The sequence below is a fragment of the Propithecus coquereli genome, unplaced genomic scaffold (assembly GCF_000956105.1).
Source record: "Propithecus coquereli isolate 6110/MARCELLA unplaced genomic scaffold, Pcoq_1.0 Scaffold32, whole genome shotgun sequence".
Lineage (NCBI taxonomy): Eukaryota > Metazoa > Chordata > Mammalia > Primates > Indriidae > Propithecus > Propithecus coquereli.
Genome location: NW_012148841.1, coordinates 3,057,848 through 3,076,452, shown reverse-complemented (window position 1 = coordinate 3,076,452; position 18,605 = coordinate 3,057,848). Strand labels below are relative to the sequence as shown.

Below are 18,605 nucleotides of genomic sequence, written 5' to 3'. Positions count from 1 at the left end.
GTTTGAGAACTTTCTGGGTCACCTCATTGCTGTTAGTTTCTAGTATTGGCTTTTTTTAGTCATTCAAAGTTTTTCTACTTCTCCTGCTTCTGCTTTTTGGTAGGAGCCCTGTGTTCTGGTCATACCATTTGCTTACTGGCTTCAAAATAATCTCTCACAATATCCTACATTCATTTGGAATCGCAGAGCCCTTGGCCTGCCTCTCTGCCCATCTTAAACCCACCGGTTCCTCAAGGGTATCTCAACATCACCTTCCTCTGAGAAGTGCTCTCTGACTCTTCTGGTCATTGTTTCCACCTCTCATCTCAAACTCTCACATCATTCTGCTTTGTAGTGTCCTATTTTTTTTTTGAGACAGGGTCTCATTCTGTCACCAGGGATAGAGTGCAGTGGTATCATCGTAGCTCACAGCAACCTCAAACTCCTGGGCTCAAGCGATCCTCCTGCCTCACCCTTCTGAGTAACTGGGACTACAGGTGCATGCCACCACACCTGGCTAATTATTCTCTTTTTTGTAGAGATGGGGCCTTGCTCTTTTCTCAGGCTGGTCTCAAACTCCTGGCCTCAAGTGATCCTCGGCCTCTCAGATTACAGGCATGAGATACTGTGCCCGCGCTTTTCTGTTCTAAGTATTTTTGGCTCTTGGGTGAGATGGAGAGCTCCTTGAGGGGAGGGATGATGTCATGTTTTTTTCCTGTAGTCTCCACAGTGTCAACAAGGGCTGACATATAAGAGGAAAATTTGGTTGAACTTGGTATAGACCCAGGAGACTAGAAGTGAACTTAGAGAATTTCTGTGATGGCTCCTTTTATACAGCAGGAAAGTAGGCACGGAATCCCACTCAGACAGACTAACGTTAGCTCGTGTCTCCAGGAGACTGTGCTATATGTGGCATTTCTGTATCTCAGAAGCAACTCTGGCATGTTAAACTACAGTTTGTGCTGCCAGTGTGGGTCACAACTACACTTCGAGAAAAAATACATAAATGATAAAACTTGGATGAACCCGAAACAATTACCTGGAACATTCAATTAGCCAGTTTTCCTCCACTCAACTCTCAGTACAAAGAGAAAATATGTGGACAGGCAGGAATTTAATTAAAAAAAAAACAAAAAGAAAAACTCTATCTCTGGATCAGGTTGAAGAGGTCAGTAGAAATTTAGCTTCTACAACTATCTAAACAAAACCTACATTGAAATTCGCTGTCAGAATGATGATCTTGTGATATCGCAAGATGTTTATTCATTCACTTATTCATTCAGTCTTTCTGGTTGTCCTCAATCTGCAAAGCACTGCATTAAGAACCTAGGTCAATACTGATATGAATAACATGAATTCCACAAAGGGGAGGAAGTATGTGGACAGTGATAACTCTGCTGCAAAACAGAGAGAGAGAGAGAGAGAGAGAGAGAGAGAGAGAGAGAGAGAGAGAGCAGGAGAAGAGGAGGGACGTAAGCGGATATGGGATTTCAGAGGACTGGGAGGTTACTTGTGATTGGTGGACTTGGGGAAGGATTTATGGAGGAGGCAGCCTTTGACCTGGGTCTTGAAAGAAGACAAGAATTGGGTTTTCCAAGCCGAGAGATCAGATGTGCCCAACCATGAAGGCGGGAATAAAGGACAATGACAATGTTCCAGTGTAGCTGGAGCACAGATATGTAATTGTGAGAGATAAGAGATAAGACTGAACAGTAGGATGGGGCCAAATCATGGACAGCATTGGGGATTCATTTAAGATCTTTTTTTCGGGAGGGGGAAATCTTTTTCAGTAGGGCAATCCTTTAGGACAATTGTTGTGGCATCAGTGATCAGGGAAGACTGGCCATAGCAGAAGGGAAAACAGGTAGAAGGCTATCTAATCCAGGGAAGTGAGATTGAACTGGGATAGAACAACAATAGGATGGAGGGGAGGGCCGGCCTGGGAAAGGAGAGAGTTAGTGCTCAGACTTGGGAACTGGCTGTGTATAGTGAGTGAGGAAGTTAGTGAAGATGGTTTTGAGCTGGGCAACCAGGAGGGCTGATGGGTAATTCTCCCTGTAGCCTCCTTGAAGCCCTCCCTCTGGCTTCCACATTGTTCCTTTCGCTTTGGTTCTCTTCCTGCCTCTCAGGCTGCCTGCTGTCTCTGGATCTTCCTCGCCAACTTCTCTTACCTGCCAGTTAAATGTGATTGTGTTGCGAGGACTCTCTTCTCTCCGTACGTGGTGGGGTCTCTCTGGGGGAGGGCTCATCCCCACTCAGGCTCCTGAGGCCTCACCTGAGCGCCCTGTTCCTGCCCTGTTTCTGGGATGCCTCACATAAGTGTCCTTCAGGCACCTGGAATTCAAGCCCAAAACTAACCTCATCGTCCTTCTTCCTAAACTGGCTCCTTCTCCTGTGTTTCCTGTTGGCTTCCTGGCCTCATCGTCCACCCAGGCTGGGCCACAACCCTCCTACCTGATCTTTTCCTTCACATTCATTATTCACCAAGTTTCATTATTTGCATCAATGAAATGTCTGAAATATCTCCAAAATCCAACCCCAATGTGCTATTCCCACCACCTCTTCCCTAATTCTGGCCCTCATATCAATTGCCTCAACTTTTGCAATAACATTTTAACTGCCTGTATTTTCCTATAAAACCCATCTTAAATACTACTGAGGTATATATTTCCAAATCCAGATATTTTTACCCTCCCACTTAAAAATTTTTAATGATATATGATTATATAAACTTCAAACTCCTTTGCTTGGTATAGAAGGCCCTTTTTAATAGAGCCCCTCTTTCATTTTGGCCACCCCCTTTCCCATTTAGCCTATGTTATAGCCGTTCTGAACAAGTTTCCCCGGCTTTTCTCGAGCTGTTTCCTCTGCCTGGTAACAGTCTTACCTTTTGCCCACCCTGGTGAAATCAAAGCCCAGCTAAAATGTCACCTCTTGGGTAGAATCTTCTGCAACTCTGCTAAGCAGATTTAGAACACCGCCTCCTTAGGGTTCTCATCGCCCGTTGCTGATGCTATTCATATTGCTTCAATACGTGATTTTCTCCCAGTTTCTCCTACCAGCCTGTGAATGCACAAGGCCGAGTCTCTCATATTAATCTTTATACCCCAAGCTCTAAGCAAAGTGCCTGGGGCCACAGGTGGCACTCAAAATATGTTTGTGGAACTGAACCGAAACCACAAAGAGCTCTCTCTTTATCCCTCCTTCCCTTCCTTCCTTCCTTCCTTCTTCTTTTTAAAGTTAGTGACTCTAGCAAATTAATTCAGGTTTTCTTATCCCCATGGATTACAGACTAGCTAAAGTAAATTACATGGCAAACACAGACCTTTATTTTTTCAGAAACAGAAATCTATACCTCTTTAATCTATGGTCACTAGACTAGATTTACCCAATAATTATTTTACGACTTCATACCTTTTCTAGCATATTGCATCTTTTTCCTTTATGCCCTAACTTAGCTTTCCCCTGATCAATAAGTTATCCCGGAGAGACATACTTTAGAAAAATGATATGTTTAAAACTTATTTTTGTAGATATTTTCAAGGAATTATTGCAATGGTGTGTGTGTGTGTGTGTCTGTGTGTAGATATTTATATCAGCATAAACTATTTCATAAAGAAAAGTTTAGCAGTAGGCCAATTAAATAATTCCCTTAGTGAATAATATTATCTTTCATGTTAAATTTAAGCCAGTCATGGAGGGTAATTAGCAGGGTCATTAACAACTGGGAAATACATTTCAGCAAAAATTCAGAGAGCTGGCTTAAAAGAATTCGGAGAAGAGATGCTTAGCCGTGACTGACAGTGTGGATGGGGGAGAATCAAACCAGACTGAGAAATGTGTCAGTTTGAGTCATGCTTATGTGGCTAACTGTGGAGACTGAGCATGAGTACTAGTTTCTGCTAAAAAGCCAAACTGACATTTTAAAATCCCGGTCCAATTAAGTTGTGGCAGTAGCAACATGCCACTGTAGGCTCTGACAGTGGCAATGTGAGCTGCTCTAGGGATGCATTTGAGGGTAGGGAGTTGCTTGAGCTGCAGTTGCCAGGCTACCATCCACACTCTGCTTTATTTAAGTATAGGGCGCTTTTTCTTTCCTTAGGAACTTCACCAAATATTAGGCTAAAATATAGCCAACACTTGAGAATATTCATTTTGAAATAGTGGTGAATACCATCTAGATGTAAAGTTATGACTACTTTCAAAAACTGGTCACAAATGGGCTCTTTAAAATTTTTGTTTTTTCCTTAAACCTGGGGCATCACTGAGTATGGAGGAAGGAAGGTGAGAAGACCCAGTCCTGATTGGACGAGCGCCCCAGCGCAGGCTGGGAAATGCCCAGCCAGGTGGAGTTCAGAGTTTCCAGGGCCAGAATGTCTGGCAACTATGCCTCTCTTTCTGTCTGGTGTGAAAAAGGTGGCTTAGGTTGGAGCTGTCCATACTTGGGCTGAGAGGAAATGAATTTGGTTATTTGCACTGGGAGGATTTTTGAAGTGTATGGGGCAGAACTCTGCTAGTGCTGCCTCTGTTGTTCTCCCCTCAACCCTTGCTTCCTGCTGGGGCCATCCTAGGCTGCCCCCCCTAGGATGTGATGCATCTCAAATGTTCACAAATCCACAAATCCTGTCCTTATACTTATAAGGACTTAGCTACAAATATATTCCAGATCTTTAGCAGTAATTAGATACAAGCTACTATCAAAGAGAAAGCATTACACATCAGTTAAAGACATATGCAAAACCAAGGCTCATTAGAGAAAGATAATATTCATGCAGATTTTACAAACCGTGTCTTTAGGGTGGCCCAATAAGTAGAAATATGGGGACCCATGCTTGTCACTTTTCATGCACATGGAGAGACTGGAAGGTACCATTCCTAAAGGAAGGGGAGGAACAGCCTAGGACCAATCATTAGAATTAACAGAACCAGTGATAAAGATATATTATTACTGTTAGAATCAAGATTGCTTAGTATGTTTAGAGCAGTCGAATAAAAATTATCTAGGTAGTAAGAATAAAGACTTTAAGTAAAGCTAACCCTATCGAGCATGCAGCAAGTGAAATTAGTGAAAGACTGAGCTAGCTATACATTCAAAAAGTAGATTTTTTTTTCAAAATATGGAGGGCATCCTGAGGTGCTTTTATGGAGCCACAAATGTTAATAAAATTTGAAATGGTAATATCTAAATTTGTATAGAATTTTCTCATAATAATGGGGTGTTTTAGTGATATCAGCTGTCATTTGAGAATCAGTCACAGTAATCATTTCTAAATTTTAAAAAATTCTAAAACTACATAGTATCTCATGTTTATGTTTTCTCTAATAATCTCATAAATTCATATAGTTCCCCTCACTGCTAACACTGTGCTTCTTTATATTCAAAGTTCACAGTTGACTTCCTGGATATAATTGCTTTCTGGAAAAAAATGAAGCTGAAAAAAAAATGTCTTGCCTGCTCTACTCCTCTGTACTCACTTGCCATGGGCTGCTTTGAAACCAGCCTCTTCGTGGCTATTTTGGTGTGTGTCTAGCTCAGATCATGGACTATAGTTCTTTACCTACACAAGATGGATCTAGAAATTTGGGAATATCTGGGTCAATAATCTCCAAGAGACAGGCCCCTAGGAGAGGTAACAGCTGCTCCCTGCAACGCCTGCTATTGTGTTCTCTCAGCTCTGCACGGGGCGAGGTGACGGGGATGTGCTCAGAAGGCGATCAGAAGAACTTCATCCTTGTAGCTCAGACATGTTGAGGCCTGATTCCCTCTGCCAGTATACCCTGATGATACTCCCACGTACGTGCCCAACTTGCTCCACACAGGGCACTGGCGTATATGGCTTTAGTCACAGAGCAGATTAGCGTCGCACATGGATTTTGGGTCATGCTCCAGGGGTGATTTTCACAGCATGGTGTGTGTCTGAGGCAAGGGAGGGTACTTTGAGGTTAAATGGAAAGTAGAACCTCCCTGCGGTAAGGAAGCAAATGCTTAACAATGAATGTCAAAAGTGGAAATTAAATTTCAGAATTTATTAATTGAGTTTACCATTTAGTCCTGCCAAGATGCAAGCAATTTTGTGAGAAAATGATCAAGCTGTTTTAGTGTCACACAAAGAAGGCTCTCATTTGGTTTTAAACATGGCCTTTACTGGGCCTGAAAGATTCATGTGCTAGGAAGCCTCATGCCCAGAAGGTCAAATAAAAGGACTCAGAACATGATGGAAATAAATTGATGACGAGGCTGAAGTAGAAACCACAGCGAAAAGTGAGAAACAGAGCTGCACACTGTGCTAGGCATGCTCGATGCACACATTATCAGCATGCATGTCCAGCCCTAACACCCAGGGTCCCGATGAGCCCAGGGTCACATCTGCTGGAGAGCATATGCTTAAAAGACCAGAGACCTTCCTACAGAGGTGTAAAAGCAGGCTATTCTGGAAGCAAATGTCTGAGCCATATTATACTATATTAAATAGTTAACAGCTCTTTAGTCTGGGCTAAATGTGTGTTTGTTGTTCTATAGAACCCAAATAGCACACTGAAGAATATGTGATTCTCAAAGTTTAGAGATTTTGCCACAGTTAGAACATATCGTTCAAGCCTGGAGCAAGGCATTATATGATTTTATCTTTGGTCCCGATTGATGGGCTTCGGTTAAAAAGAAATATTGGGAGGTGTTTATTAGGACAGGACCTTGGGGCAATCCTAACTGAGTGAGGCTGTAGGCAGAGTTTGTGGAAAATGCAAATCTGGCCTTATGGCAAAAATATAGAGACAGCAAAAAAATGAGTGGCTGCCAGAGGTAGGGGTGGGAATCGATGAATAGGTGAAGCACAGAGGATCTGTAGGGAAGTAACACTATTCTCTGTGATGCTAAAATGGTGGATGTGGATACATGTCATTATACATTTGTCCAAACTCATAGAGTGTACACCACCAAGAGTGAACCCAAATATAAACTATGGACTCTGGGTGATAATGATGTGTCGATGTAGGTTCATCAATTGTAACAAATGTTCCACTCTGGTCGGGGATGTTGATCAATGGGGACCAGGGGGACATGGAAATCTCTGCACCTTTTTTCTCAAATGTACTGTGAACCTAAAACTGCTCTGGAAAAATAAAGTCTTAAAACAAAAGCTGGCTTTATAGATTCACTATTTCTTCCAGTGGAAATGAGGAGTTTAAAAATTAAAGCTGGTGAGTTATTTGACTGGGAACAACTAGGAGATGGTGGTAGGCACGGGCATTTCTGAAGCTTTGGAGACTGGACACTTGCTGGTTATGGTGGTTGGTTGGACCTACCCTATAATTTGCCTTAAGGTATTGGACTCTGCTTTGAGCAGGTGGACAGCAGGGTTTGTGGTTAAACTCCTTCATGGGGATCAAAACATTTTCTGTAACATCTCTACTTCAAGACAAGAGAAAATCCGACAGTGGGGAAAACAACCTTAGCATGTATCACCAACTTTGCAGTGGGTCTGGTTGAGGAGTTAGAAGGCCGACCTTGAGTCAACACTCTCATGCTGTGAGCCACAGGGTCAGACCCTGCATGATGAGAGCAGAAAATAAACTCAGGTTGTCAAAAAGGCATGATATGGAAAATGAGAGGACAATGGGAGGAAAATCTAGTTTCCTTTCTTCCTTTATGTTTCAATGGCCGTACGTCTTAGAATGGAAGTGATTTAGACTTGATGGGCAAAGGCTGGGGCACAGTCTAACAGTGGAAGGCCAACAAGATGTAAAAAGGCCAACAAGGAATAAATCCTTCTGTGGGCCTGGCCTTTACAATAGAGCTGGAGCAGACAAATCCAGCAATCTCCAGGGCGTGAAATTCCCGGGGAAGGCACTTTAAAAATAAAGAGCCCTGGGCCAAACTGACTCAATCAGAATTTCCAGAGGGTATGTGGAGAGTGAGAGGGAGTGCAGGCATCTGTGTATTTAAAAGGCTGTGTGTGTGTGTGTGTGTGTGTGTGTGTGTGTGTGTTTTTGAGAGAGAGAGAGAGAGAGAGAGAGAGAGAGAGAGGGAGAGTGTGTGGTCAGGGGAGGGAGGGAGGGTGGAGATAGAGGATTCTGACTCTTCTTAAAAAAGTGTTATTTTTTCCTCCTCTTCTGCATTATAGGATTTTCTTAGTTTCCATATTTAATCTTGCCCTTTGATCCCTAATCTCCACTCCCCATTCCTCACTGCCCTGCCACGTAAGTCTCTTGCATTTGTGACTTGTGTGAGGTCTGTTCCAATGTTTTTACCATATTCAGTAGTATTTCCACTAAGACAGCTGCCTTTTCTCCAGGACTTTTATGAGAAGCAGCCCTCTTGTGGGAGAGCTCGGCTTCATGTTGGGGCAAGGAAGGGAACGTTCCTATTAGATACTAAAATATGACTTTCCAGGATGGGTTACTGGAGGTGCTGGAATCTTTAGGTTTTCCAAGATGCATGGGGGTGCTCTTCTCGATGGGATTTGGAAGAGATACCTCCTCATTCACTCATCTCCTCCCACAATTTAATTGAGGGAGGCTGAAGCTCAAGAGCTAAATGCGTTCTTCTTGGTAGATTTCTTGGCCACTATGTGATCTAATATATTTTATCAGAGTCTTAAATACCTAATAAATGAGGACTTGCAGGTGCGGGTGTGTGTGTGTGTGTGTGTGTGTGTGTGTGTGTGTGTGTGTGTGTGTGTGTGTGAGAGAGAGAGAGAGAGAGAGAGAGACAATATATCCTTAAAAAGAAAAATGCATGTTGAAAATCATGTAAGAGTATATAAAAAAAAGGAATGTCATTATAGTCCATGATTTTCAATAAAACAATGTGAAGAAATGGGATTTTTTTCCTCATCCTAAAACATTTAAAATAATAAATGAGGTTTTGGCTGAGCGCCGGAGAAAGGAATTTCGAAGTTGTGTTCTTTAAGAAAGCTCCTGCCTCTGGCTCCATGAAACAGAAACTTATTGCAAGTTTTATGGTTAGAGGATTTCCTGGGGTTGCCTCGGTGCTGCACAGAGCATCTTGAGCCTTTCAGAGAAGAAGAACCCCGTTCTCCACATGAGGCAGTCAGGGTTCTGCGGACATCTTGTCCTCTCCCTGGGTGCTTCATCATTTTCCCTTACTCGGTGGAAGGCTACTTGAGTGATTTGTGGACCCTCTCATGAAAAAGGAAGATACGCTCAACCAAGAATGTCAGAAGCTGAAATTAAATTTCAGAATTTATGATTGAAGCAAACCTCCTTTCGCCCTATTAAAAATGCAGGTGAATTAGTGCAAAGGCTGTGGAGCCACTTAAAGCTCTCGTAAACGTGGTCCCCGAGGAAGAGGTTGAGGTTCAGGCAATGGCAACTCTCCCGCTGTCCTTACTGCGGGGGCACATCAGCACATCCAGGACAGCCACGGGATGTGAGGTGATGCTGCGCCAGGCTCCAGAGGGGGCTGAGAGCCACAGGAGGGGACGAGCAATGATGAGCAAATTTCACAGAAGATTTGGCTCACTAACATGGAATTCAGAATACTTCAGACTAGGTCCAAGCAGAGATACCCGTATTTAACAGGTCCTTTCTTCAGAAGAAGTACAAATTATCAGTATAAATAATATAAAGGAAATACTTAACAAACTGAAGAAGTCAAGTGCTCTTCAAGTATCCTTAACACTTTAGAAGTACTTATTAAAGTCTACAAATAATTAACAGAATCCATTTTAATTTTTTAATGAGAGCAGATCCTTTGAGACCTTTTTATCAGTTACCACTCTGTCAGAAACAATTGTTACGTGTATCTTCATTATTAGAGTGTCAGCTGACTGAGGACCAGGATTATATTTTACCATCAAGTACCTACAGAGTGTCTTGCACATAGTAGGTGCTCAGTAAATCCTGTTTTAGTTGCGAAAATATTAATTATATTAACAATATCAGTCACAGAATTTGTTCCATATGGAATATTTGGTAGGCGTATATTGTCTGTAGTTTATCTTTGTATGATTAGAGGGAAGAAAGACAAGCTGAGCAAATCACGATGATAAGGGTACACTTCTAATGTTTACTTGGCAATGCATATTCTTAAAGAAGAATAAACAAATAAACATTACTTATTGCCATCTAAATAGAGACCAGTACTGCTTAATCTGGTGCTCCAATATGATTGTTGGAAGTCATTTTGATTCACTGATTAAAGGAAGACTTTTAACTAAACAACTATTTGGCCCATTCATTTCTTTAGCTATAGTCACTGCCTTAGAGAGATCTGTTTTTCCACTACTCAGCACAGTTTTATTATACTTATAAAACATAAACAATTTCATTTACCAAATGCCTGTAATCAAGTCAAACCCTATTAAAGATACAATTACTTTTGAAAATGGAAGTGTAGGCAGAAGCGTAATTCACTGATTGGCTATGTCTTCCCTGTTATGTGGGCATTTGGTGTTAGCTGTCGCCAGGTCATTTATATTGTGAGAATTCTGCTTCATCCTTTTTAACCCTGCCTGGGCCTCCTGAGACCACTGAGACTTTCATTTACAATAGAACACTCTTCACTGTGCTATTCATAAAGACCTGCCCTGTTGCTTTTTTAAGAGCATAAACAGGCCGGAGCACCAACCAAGACTGAAAAGCATGTTTCTGTTTTGCTTTATTCTGATCAACTTTGAACAGCGAATGCTACCAAGGGAAATGCTCCACTTAGGTCTGCACTACTTATGCTGGGAATTTTTTTTATCCAATGGCACCTCTGTTTACCTTGGCCCTGGCCCTGGCTCAGGCTATAAATCAAGTCTATGTTCGAGTTGTATTCCTTGAATGCTAATGAAGGACACCTGTATTTCAAGGCAGGGAGCTAATTTGTATAATTCATTCCCGTGCAGTTTTACAACCATGAGGCATACTTCCTTTCCTTCTATCCTTTTCAAACTTAATTTGAATAGCAATAACCAGTGTTAAGGGGGGCACTACTTTTTATGCACCATCTTTTGATTCTTTTCTCAGTATAGTGTTGAGATGTGTGTCAAGGGAGGGGGAACTAACACTTTCCACTGAGTTTATAATCAACAAATTCTTATCCTGAGGACTAGAGTAGAGTTGAAGTATCTATCTCCTGAGCTTCTCTTTCAAAAACTTAACTCTGAAAGCGACTTCTTCAAAGCCCTTATCATTTTCCTACTCCCCTTGCAGCTGCTCCACAGCCTCTGTGTGTAGCTACAACTTCTGCGGCTGCGTTTGTTGATTTATGCCTCTGAATTGGCTGAGGCGTCATCTGACGATTAGCCTTTTGGTAATTGAGGATGGCGTATTTGCAGCATGTTCATCCCTTTCCTCAGCCCACTTGGATTCACACTGACTTTGTTAGTCAATGATCTGACAGATTGCCCGGGGTTTTTTTTTCTTGCACCTGTGCTTATCTCTCTGTCACAGATCACTTGAAGAACTCAGAGAGAGAGTTCTGTATTTCTCTTGACCGAGACCAGCTTTTCCTTGCTGTGTCCGGAAGTCCAGATAAGGGTTTCACTTCAAAGCAGTTCTGAATTCTGAACCAGAGAGGGGTCAGAGCACCCTCTGTGGATGCCACTTTACAACCCTTCCACAGGCAGTTGTTTTCTAGCCTCCTCATCTTCGAAGTTCACTCTTTCCCAGGCTGGGTTAAGCCTGATCAGTTCCCTATCAGGTTAAGTATGTTTCCTATGGATTCTGATAATCCTTTTTAACAATCTTTTAAGGATGGATTTTATGCCAATGCTAGGATTTTAAAAGGCAAACAAAAGAAACCTATGATTAGGGTGCATCTGGACAAAGAACTGTGTGGCTTGTGCTGAACACCTGCTTTCCTTCTGGGAGTCTGGAATTTTGGTATGTGCTAGGCAGAGGCTACCTGCACCACCAGTCCCAGTAAAAACCCTGGGCGCTCTGTCTCTAGTGGATTTTCCTGAGCAGCAACATCACACAGATGCTGCTGCATTTTTTGTTGCTGGGTGGGGGAGTGTGCTCTGGGTGACTCTTCGTGGGGGAGAGAGCATAAGGAATCTGCATGTGGATTCCTCCGGACACTGCCTTGTCTTTTTCCCTTGTGATCCTGCCGTGTATCTTTACTACGCTGCTGTAATAAATCGTAGCTGTGAACACAACCATATGCTGTGCCCTATGGGCCCTTCTAGAAAATCTCTGAATGTAGGGGTGGTCTTGGGGACTCCTGAATCCCACCTCCCCACCCAACTGGTCGCTGTGAATTTCCAGAAATACAACTTGGTGACATTATCCTCAAAGATGCTGATGTGATCTCTATTTAATCTTCTTGGTTTCTCACGCATAACCAGGCCCCTTTCAGCTTAGATTTTCCCGAAGAAGCAACATTTACTCAGTTTATGACTATTCTTTTCCTTCCCTAAAGGAGACTGCTCTTTGCCATTAAATTCTTTCTCTAAAGTTATTTTACAATCAAAATCCATGTCAACCTAATATCAAAAGCAGCTGGCAAGCTCTAACATTACCAGCAAGAATGATTTTATGTTACATTTTAGAATATATTAGAAGAAATTTTGCAACACTGGCATAGTTAACAATATTGATGACTGGCCCCTCAAAAGGATGCCCATATATTAAAAATCTCTCTGTGTGTTGGTTAATTTGAGAATTTAACCTTAACCAGATATTTTTGGATGATATTAAGAATTATTAAAATAATGTTGCCATGATCTTGAATTTTTTTGTCTTGCTCAAAAACATGTTTTTATTTTTTCTTCAGGATGATTTGAGACAGCTTCATACTTAGGCATTACAGTCTGAGTGATGCCACTAGTTGGTCAGTAGCACTGTTCTAACTGCTAACTGTAGACAAGCAGCTGGTGTAGTGGCTGCTGACCAATTAAGTATGGACCAATTAATGATTCTACGAAAGGATGAAAAGTTCAGGATAGTCACATTGGTCAGATTAACTTTTTAAAGATTAACTTGTTAGAACAATAAGAACAGTATAACCTCCATGAAAATTTCTTGGTATAGCTAATAGGTCTTACCGTGGAGTGAAATATATACTGTTAAATTGTGGTATGTTTTAGAAGTGATAGTCACTTCGATATTACTAAATCAGTCAATACTCTAAGGTGTAAAAAAATATTCTGTTCCAAGAGTTCAGATTCTTTACAAAGGCATTAATGCTGGTACCATTTAGCAGAATCAGGCCTGTGCTTATTGCTAACATTAATATTTAAAAAATATTTTATTAGCTCTGAGGATTAAGCCTGGGAACCTGGGATGTAATATTTCCTTAGGCATGGAAACTTCCGAATGCTTTCAGACTCACTGTGAGGGCTTGCTAGCTCTTTTGTAGGTCTTGGCGGAGGGTGGGTACAAGACACTGGAAACATAATCTATGTAAGAGCCTTCAAAGTCAGATATTTCAACTGAACTCAGGACATGGATCTGCCCTGCTAAATAAGGAGATGTTAGTTATTTAGACGATGTATGCAAAAAGCATAATTTGAACGGAAAAAGTACTCTTTAGAAGTTTTTTGATAGGAGACAGAGGGATGAAAGTGATTTATCTAGATCAACAATTTATCTAGATCAATAATTTGAGCTCATTTTTCAGGTTAGCAGTTCGATCCCATTTCCCTGATATGAACAGGTATCCTCTGCACTAGTCTTCACTGATGCCTGTCTGCCTGCCTGTCTGTCTTTGTCTCTCTGTCACTCCCTGAGATTGTTTTTAAAAACCAGCTCAGGTTTTGATGTTTTTTTGTGTAATGACCACCTAGCTGTTTCTGATACACTAGAACTATGCTGTCAGTGGTGTCTGTAATGGACCGCTGGGAAATAACTTTAAAGATTTTTGAAGGCAAATCCGTGAATTAAAATGCACTCTAAAGCCTTCCTGGAAAGCATACAGAAACACAACATAGGAGTGAATTTTTGGAATAATTCCTAAATGCAAAGGAAATGCACCCATTGCACAAACTGCAGTTTACATTGTAAACTTCACACCCCGAAGATTTGTTCTTGCTTTTCCCCTGGTCCCAGTTACAAGTCCTATGGGATAGTCTGATGCACAAGCAGTTTTCAGAGAGAATTGATAAGTTACTGTGGACTCAAATGAACAGAGGAACTGCCAAATTGCAAAAGTTCTGATGTACAAGTGGTGCTGGATCTCCGTGCACACTCAGAGATGCCCTGAAAGGTCCTACATTTGATATCTAAACATTCCCTAATGGAGGGAGCAAAAGAAACAGCTCACACACATAGATTTCTTGGGCTTAAATATACATATGTGTGCGTATATATATATACACACCTATTGATAGCTAAATATATATGTAGGTAGAAATAGAGAACTGATGTAGTTTTATAAATAAGCATAGGCATTTATGGTACACAGGAGAAACAGAAAAAGGGAGAATCGAAATGTGAAACGCACCATACTCTGGGACCTGTCCTGTGCCCCGCTTCAGCAGCAGCCTCACTCTTCTTCCTCCAGATTTGATGAGTTCTATTGCTCTGGCGTGTGTCATGTCCCTTGTGCTTTCCCCATTGATTTCAATGATTTGATCTCCTACCTGTTAATTAAAGAAAAATTAAGTTAGTCAAAGATGGTTTTACTCAAATTGCATTTCCAGCAGATTGAAAAAAGCATCCCCAGGTTACCAGTTTCCTAAGAGCATCTGAACTGTTCGCTTGTAGCCTGCTGCTTCTTAGAACAGGCTAATCCCTGGCTGCATCCCTAATCTGACCCCAAGCTTTATTTACCGTTACAGAAATGAAAATATCAGACCATGAAGGTTGGGGCGATATATCACTTATATTTAGCCTATATGGGCAGAGACTGTTAGCTACTTAGAATTTTTAAGCATAATTTTTTAAATTGATGCATAATAGATGTACATTTTTCAGGGTTTCAGTGTGGTAATTTAATACATTCATATAATTTGTACAGATCAAATCAATGTACTTGGGATATTCATCACCTTAAATATTTGTTTTTTCTTCATACTTAGCATTTTTTAAAAAAATTAGGGAATATATTTGATACCACTATTCAAAATAACCTGGCACCTTTGCTTTGGATGCAAAAGTAAATATTTTAAGAGCTTTTCATTGAACATACTGCCAGCTTTTGGCTTAGTGCAGCATCTAATTCAGCATGTTGGATGAAATGATTGGCTTTTGTGCTTCCCTGAGAATTTTTGTTACGCATCACTTAAATTTCCCTGGGTGCTATTGTGATATTGCCTTCTTTGTAAACAGTGGTTAATTGATATTCAGTTTTGATGATGAGTTTGCTATCACAGTCCCTTGAATTAAAAATGAGATCCTCCACTCTCCCCACACGACTGATGCCTTGGCTACATCTCTGCCATGCTCACACCTGATCGCCAGAAGCTGTTTGGTTAAATACCAACCCTTCCTGAATTATCAGAAATACTTGGGTTCTATAAGCAATTCCCTTTTAGCCTTTGGGAATAAGTATTTGGAATAAAAGAGCACATCATCAAATAAAACCATGAGCATATCATCTAACTCCCATGGTACCATTACTGTTAGGAACCTCTGAATTAAAAAATGCTTCACTTCAGTGCAAGTAACTTAAGACAAATTAAACAGGAAAAAAACACAAAGAGCTGCTTTGCAAAAATGCTGTTTTACTTGGGTCCCTTAAACAGAGCAGACCTCAGCTTAAATTCTGTACTGCAAACAGAATTGCAGAAAAACTCTCTGTAGCTCAGTGTTAATATTATCAAGTGGATGCTGCAGGCTGGGCAAGAAAAGGAACAAAAGGTTGCCGTGACAGTAGCGAGAGGGCATTAAAACAAGACCCCAAAGTGAGGGGAAAGAACAAACATGTTTGCTGTAGCAAGGAAGTGGCATTTCTACCTAAAGAGGATTGTCTAAGGGGTAAGTGTTCCAATGTAATCAAGATGAAGACTTCCCTTTGCCTGCTCGATTGCCAAAGGTGGTGTGGTTTTCGGGCAGTGGAAGAGGTTGGCCTCACTGGCAAGACCTTCACATTGCACAGAAGGACCAGGAAGACAGGACTACATTAATTTGTTTTAGAGCCAGCACCTTACTTCAAGTTTCCTCAATTGTCTTCTTTCTTGTGATGCAACAGGCATAACCTGAGGTTGAATGGCTCTCCAGAGGCCACGTCTCTAAGCCAGAGGCAGAAGTGGGACCAATTATCCCTTCCCCAGTAGCCCTCACCCATGACTGAAACCTCATGGCACAGTATTAAATTGAAAAAGTAAAATGGAGGTTCCAATGAAGTTACATATATATATAGAGAGAGAGTCTTCATTCCTGGCTGAAATCTCTTCTGAGCTTCAGACTCACACATCCAGTTGATTACTAAACATCTTCACCTGCCTGTCCACCAGGCCACTCCAGCTCAATAGCAGCAGACTGGGCTTACTGCCTTCCTCCCAAGGCAGCTCTTCTCTTTCCTTCCAATGCTGGCTAAGGCACTGCCCATCCAAGCCAGAGACCTGGGGGTCACGTCGGACTCCTGTTTTCTCAACTTCTCTGCATCTGTCCCTGTCCTCACACATATCCCATTGCTAACTAGCTCAGCTCAGGCCTTTATGTGGATCATTCCAATATTCTCCTGAAACTCTCCCACCAATCTCTTCTCCTCATTGTCACCAGAATCCTTCTTCTAAGGGAAATCTTCCTAAATACATCCAGGTTCTTCTACATACCACTGTTCTTATTGCTTTCTCCTCTCTATGGGCCTGATCTCCTGACCTTTCTCAAGGTCAGCCCAAGCATCTCCTCCTCTGGGGCACCTTCCTCAGCCCTACACCTACCCAAGCAGAGGTGTCCAGTCTCTCTGTTCAGTAGCAACTGCACCCCACTCTGTTATTTATCATACTTCATTGCAGGTTTACGATATCTGTCTGCCCTCCATGCTTTGAGTGTCTTCATTCAGTAAATAATTTCTGAGTACCTCTATGTGCCAGACAGTTTACTGGGGTTATAGAGATAAATGGCATATTTCTATGTACAATATATCTTCAGTCCATTGGGGAGAAAGTGGGTAAATAAGACAATTTCTACTCAATGTATCATTGCTATGACAGAGGCACTCACAAAAGTAGTAAGGGAACAGAAAGGAGGGACAACTAACTCATAAGGGGTGGGGTAGATAGTCAGGGAGAGTTGCCTGGAGGAAGTATCAGTAGGAGTTCCCCAGGTGAAGGAGGGTGAAAGCATTCTAAAGCATTCCAGGCATATGCAAAGACCCTGAGATTTGACAGCATAGTGTATTTTGGGAACTCTGAGTAGTTTATTGTGCTACTCAGGAGTTTAGATATTTATTTATCTATCTATTTATTTATTTGAATTTTGCATGAAGATCATTTATTTTGCAAAATCCTATGATTCTAAGCCACTCTGTCCTTTTCCTGGTGTTCTGTCTACCTGGGCTCACTTCCCCACTCAGTGTTGCCTCCTGAATTTCTATTCATTCTCAGGATGCAAGTTACATGCCAACTCTAGGTAGCCCTCTCACACTTAGTAAGGGTCACACTAGGCTTTATTTTGAAGGCAACAGCAAGGCACTGAAATTTTTAAACAGGGGGTAACCTAACCAGGGAAGCGGAGTGGTGTTTAGAAATCTCCCTGAGACATCAGTGGGGAGGGTAGCCTGGAGAGAAAGGTGGGAGACTGAGGAAGCGGGCTGAGTGATGGGGTTGTCACATTGTCTATCCACGTGAGACATGAGGAGGCTGGGGGAGGAGGTGAAGGGGAGATGAGTCGGAGATAGGGGCCCGTCTGGCTGTGTGTCTGGCCGAGGTGCACCATGTGCATCTGTGGGTGAGTGAAGCCTTTCCCCATGGCCCATCTTGAGACCCATGGCAGAAAGGGTTATAAATACTCTCGGTCCCCAAATCAAGCCTTGACAGCCACCTCTGTCTGAGGACACCTGTGTTCCAAGACTGATGTGCCAACAAAAAACATGTGGAGGGCAAAAGAGATCTTGTGCTGTGACAGAAATAGCCACATTGTTTGCACTCTGGTCCCATACTTGATGATAGCAATATCTAGGAAACTTATTTTCATTCTCTTCTGTGTTTGTTTTTTCTTTTTCCTAGAAGGAGCTTATGGGACTTAGAGGATAAAAAATTAGCATGGGGGAAAGAAGGGGTGGTTTGCAAAACTGTGTGGGAGGTGGGGAAACAGAGGGGTTCCAGGGCTGCGCAAGGGCTGGACTCATGTCCTCTGTCAGAGTCTCAGGGATGAGTCTCTGGGAGGAGTCGGGGACATTATTTCCATTGAGTTCCAGGAGTCTGGGCTGACCTCTTCACTTGGTAGATTCCCATAATTTCAGCTTTCCGTGTAGGGTCCCCTCAGAGGGAGATGAGAACAACTGTGACGCTGGTCGAATCTCTCCCAAGCCCCCTCCCCCTCCCCAGGAACCAGTCGGGGGCAGCCTGCTGATTTTCTGACTCACTGGGAGTAATGGAAGTTTGGGAATAGTTCAAGATCTTACCAAATTGAGAAAAAAAATTTCTTGGGAGTGGCAGCGGGTAGGTAATGGGATGGAAATGCTGCCGTGACACAGATTCTGAATCTTCCAAGGTGTTCTGGGCATACTGTGAAAGTGGGCCAACTCACGTGGACCTAGTTTCTTTTCTTTTTTTTTTTTTATTGCAATATTT

At 42.0% G+C, this 18,605-nt stretch overlaps 1 protein-coding gene across 1 annotated transcript in view; it reads right to left on the bottom strand.

Moving 5' to 3' along the window:
* Window positions 1–18,605, bottom strand: part of MAGI2 (membrane associated guanylate kinase, WW and PDZ domain containing 2) — a 1,576,038-nt gene that overhangs the window by 37,251 nt on the left and 1,520,182 nt on the right. The window contains exon 21 of the mRNA XM_012650290.1: window positions 14,369–14,507. Coding sequence (XP_012505744.1) covers window positions 14,369–14,507 — 139 coding nt within the window. The remainder of the gene's footprint in view (window positions 1–14,368; window positions 14,508–18,605) is intronic.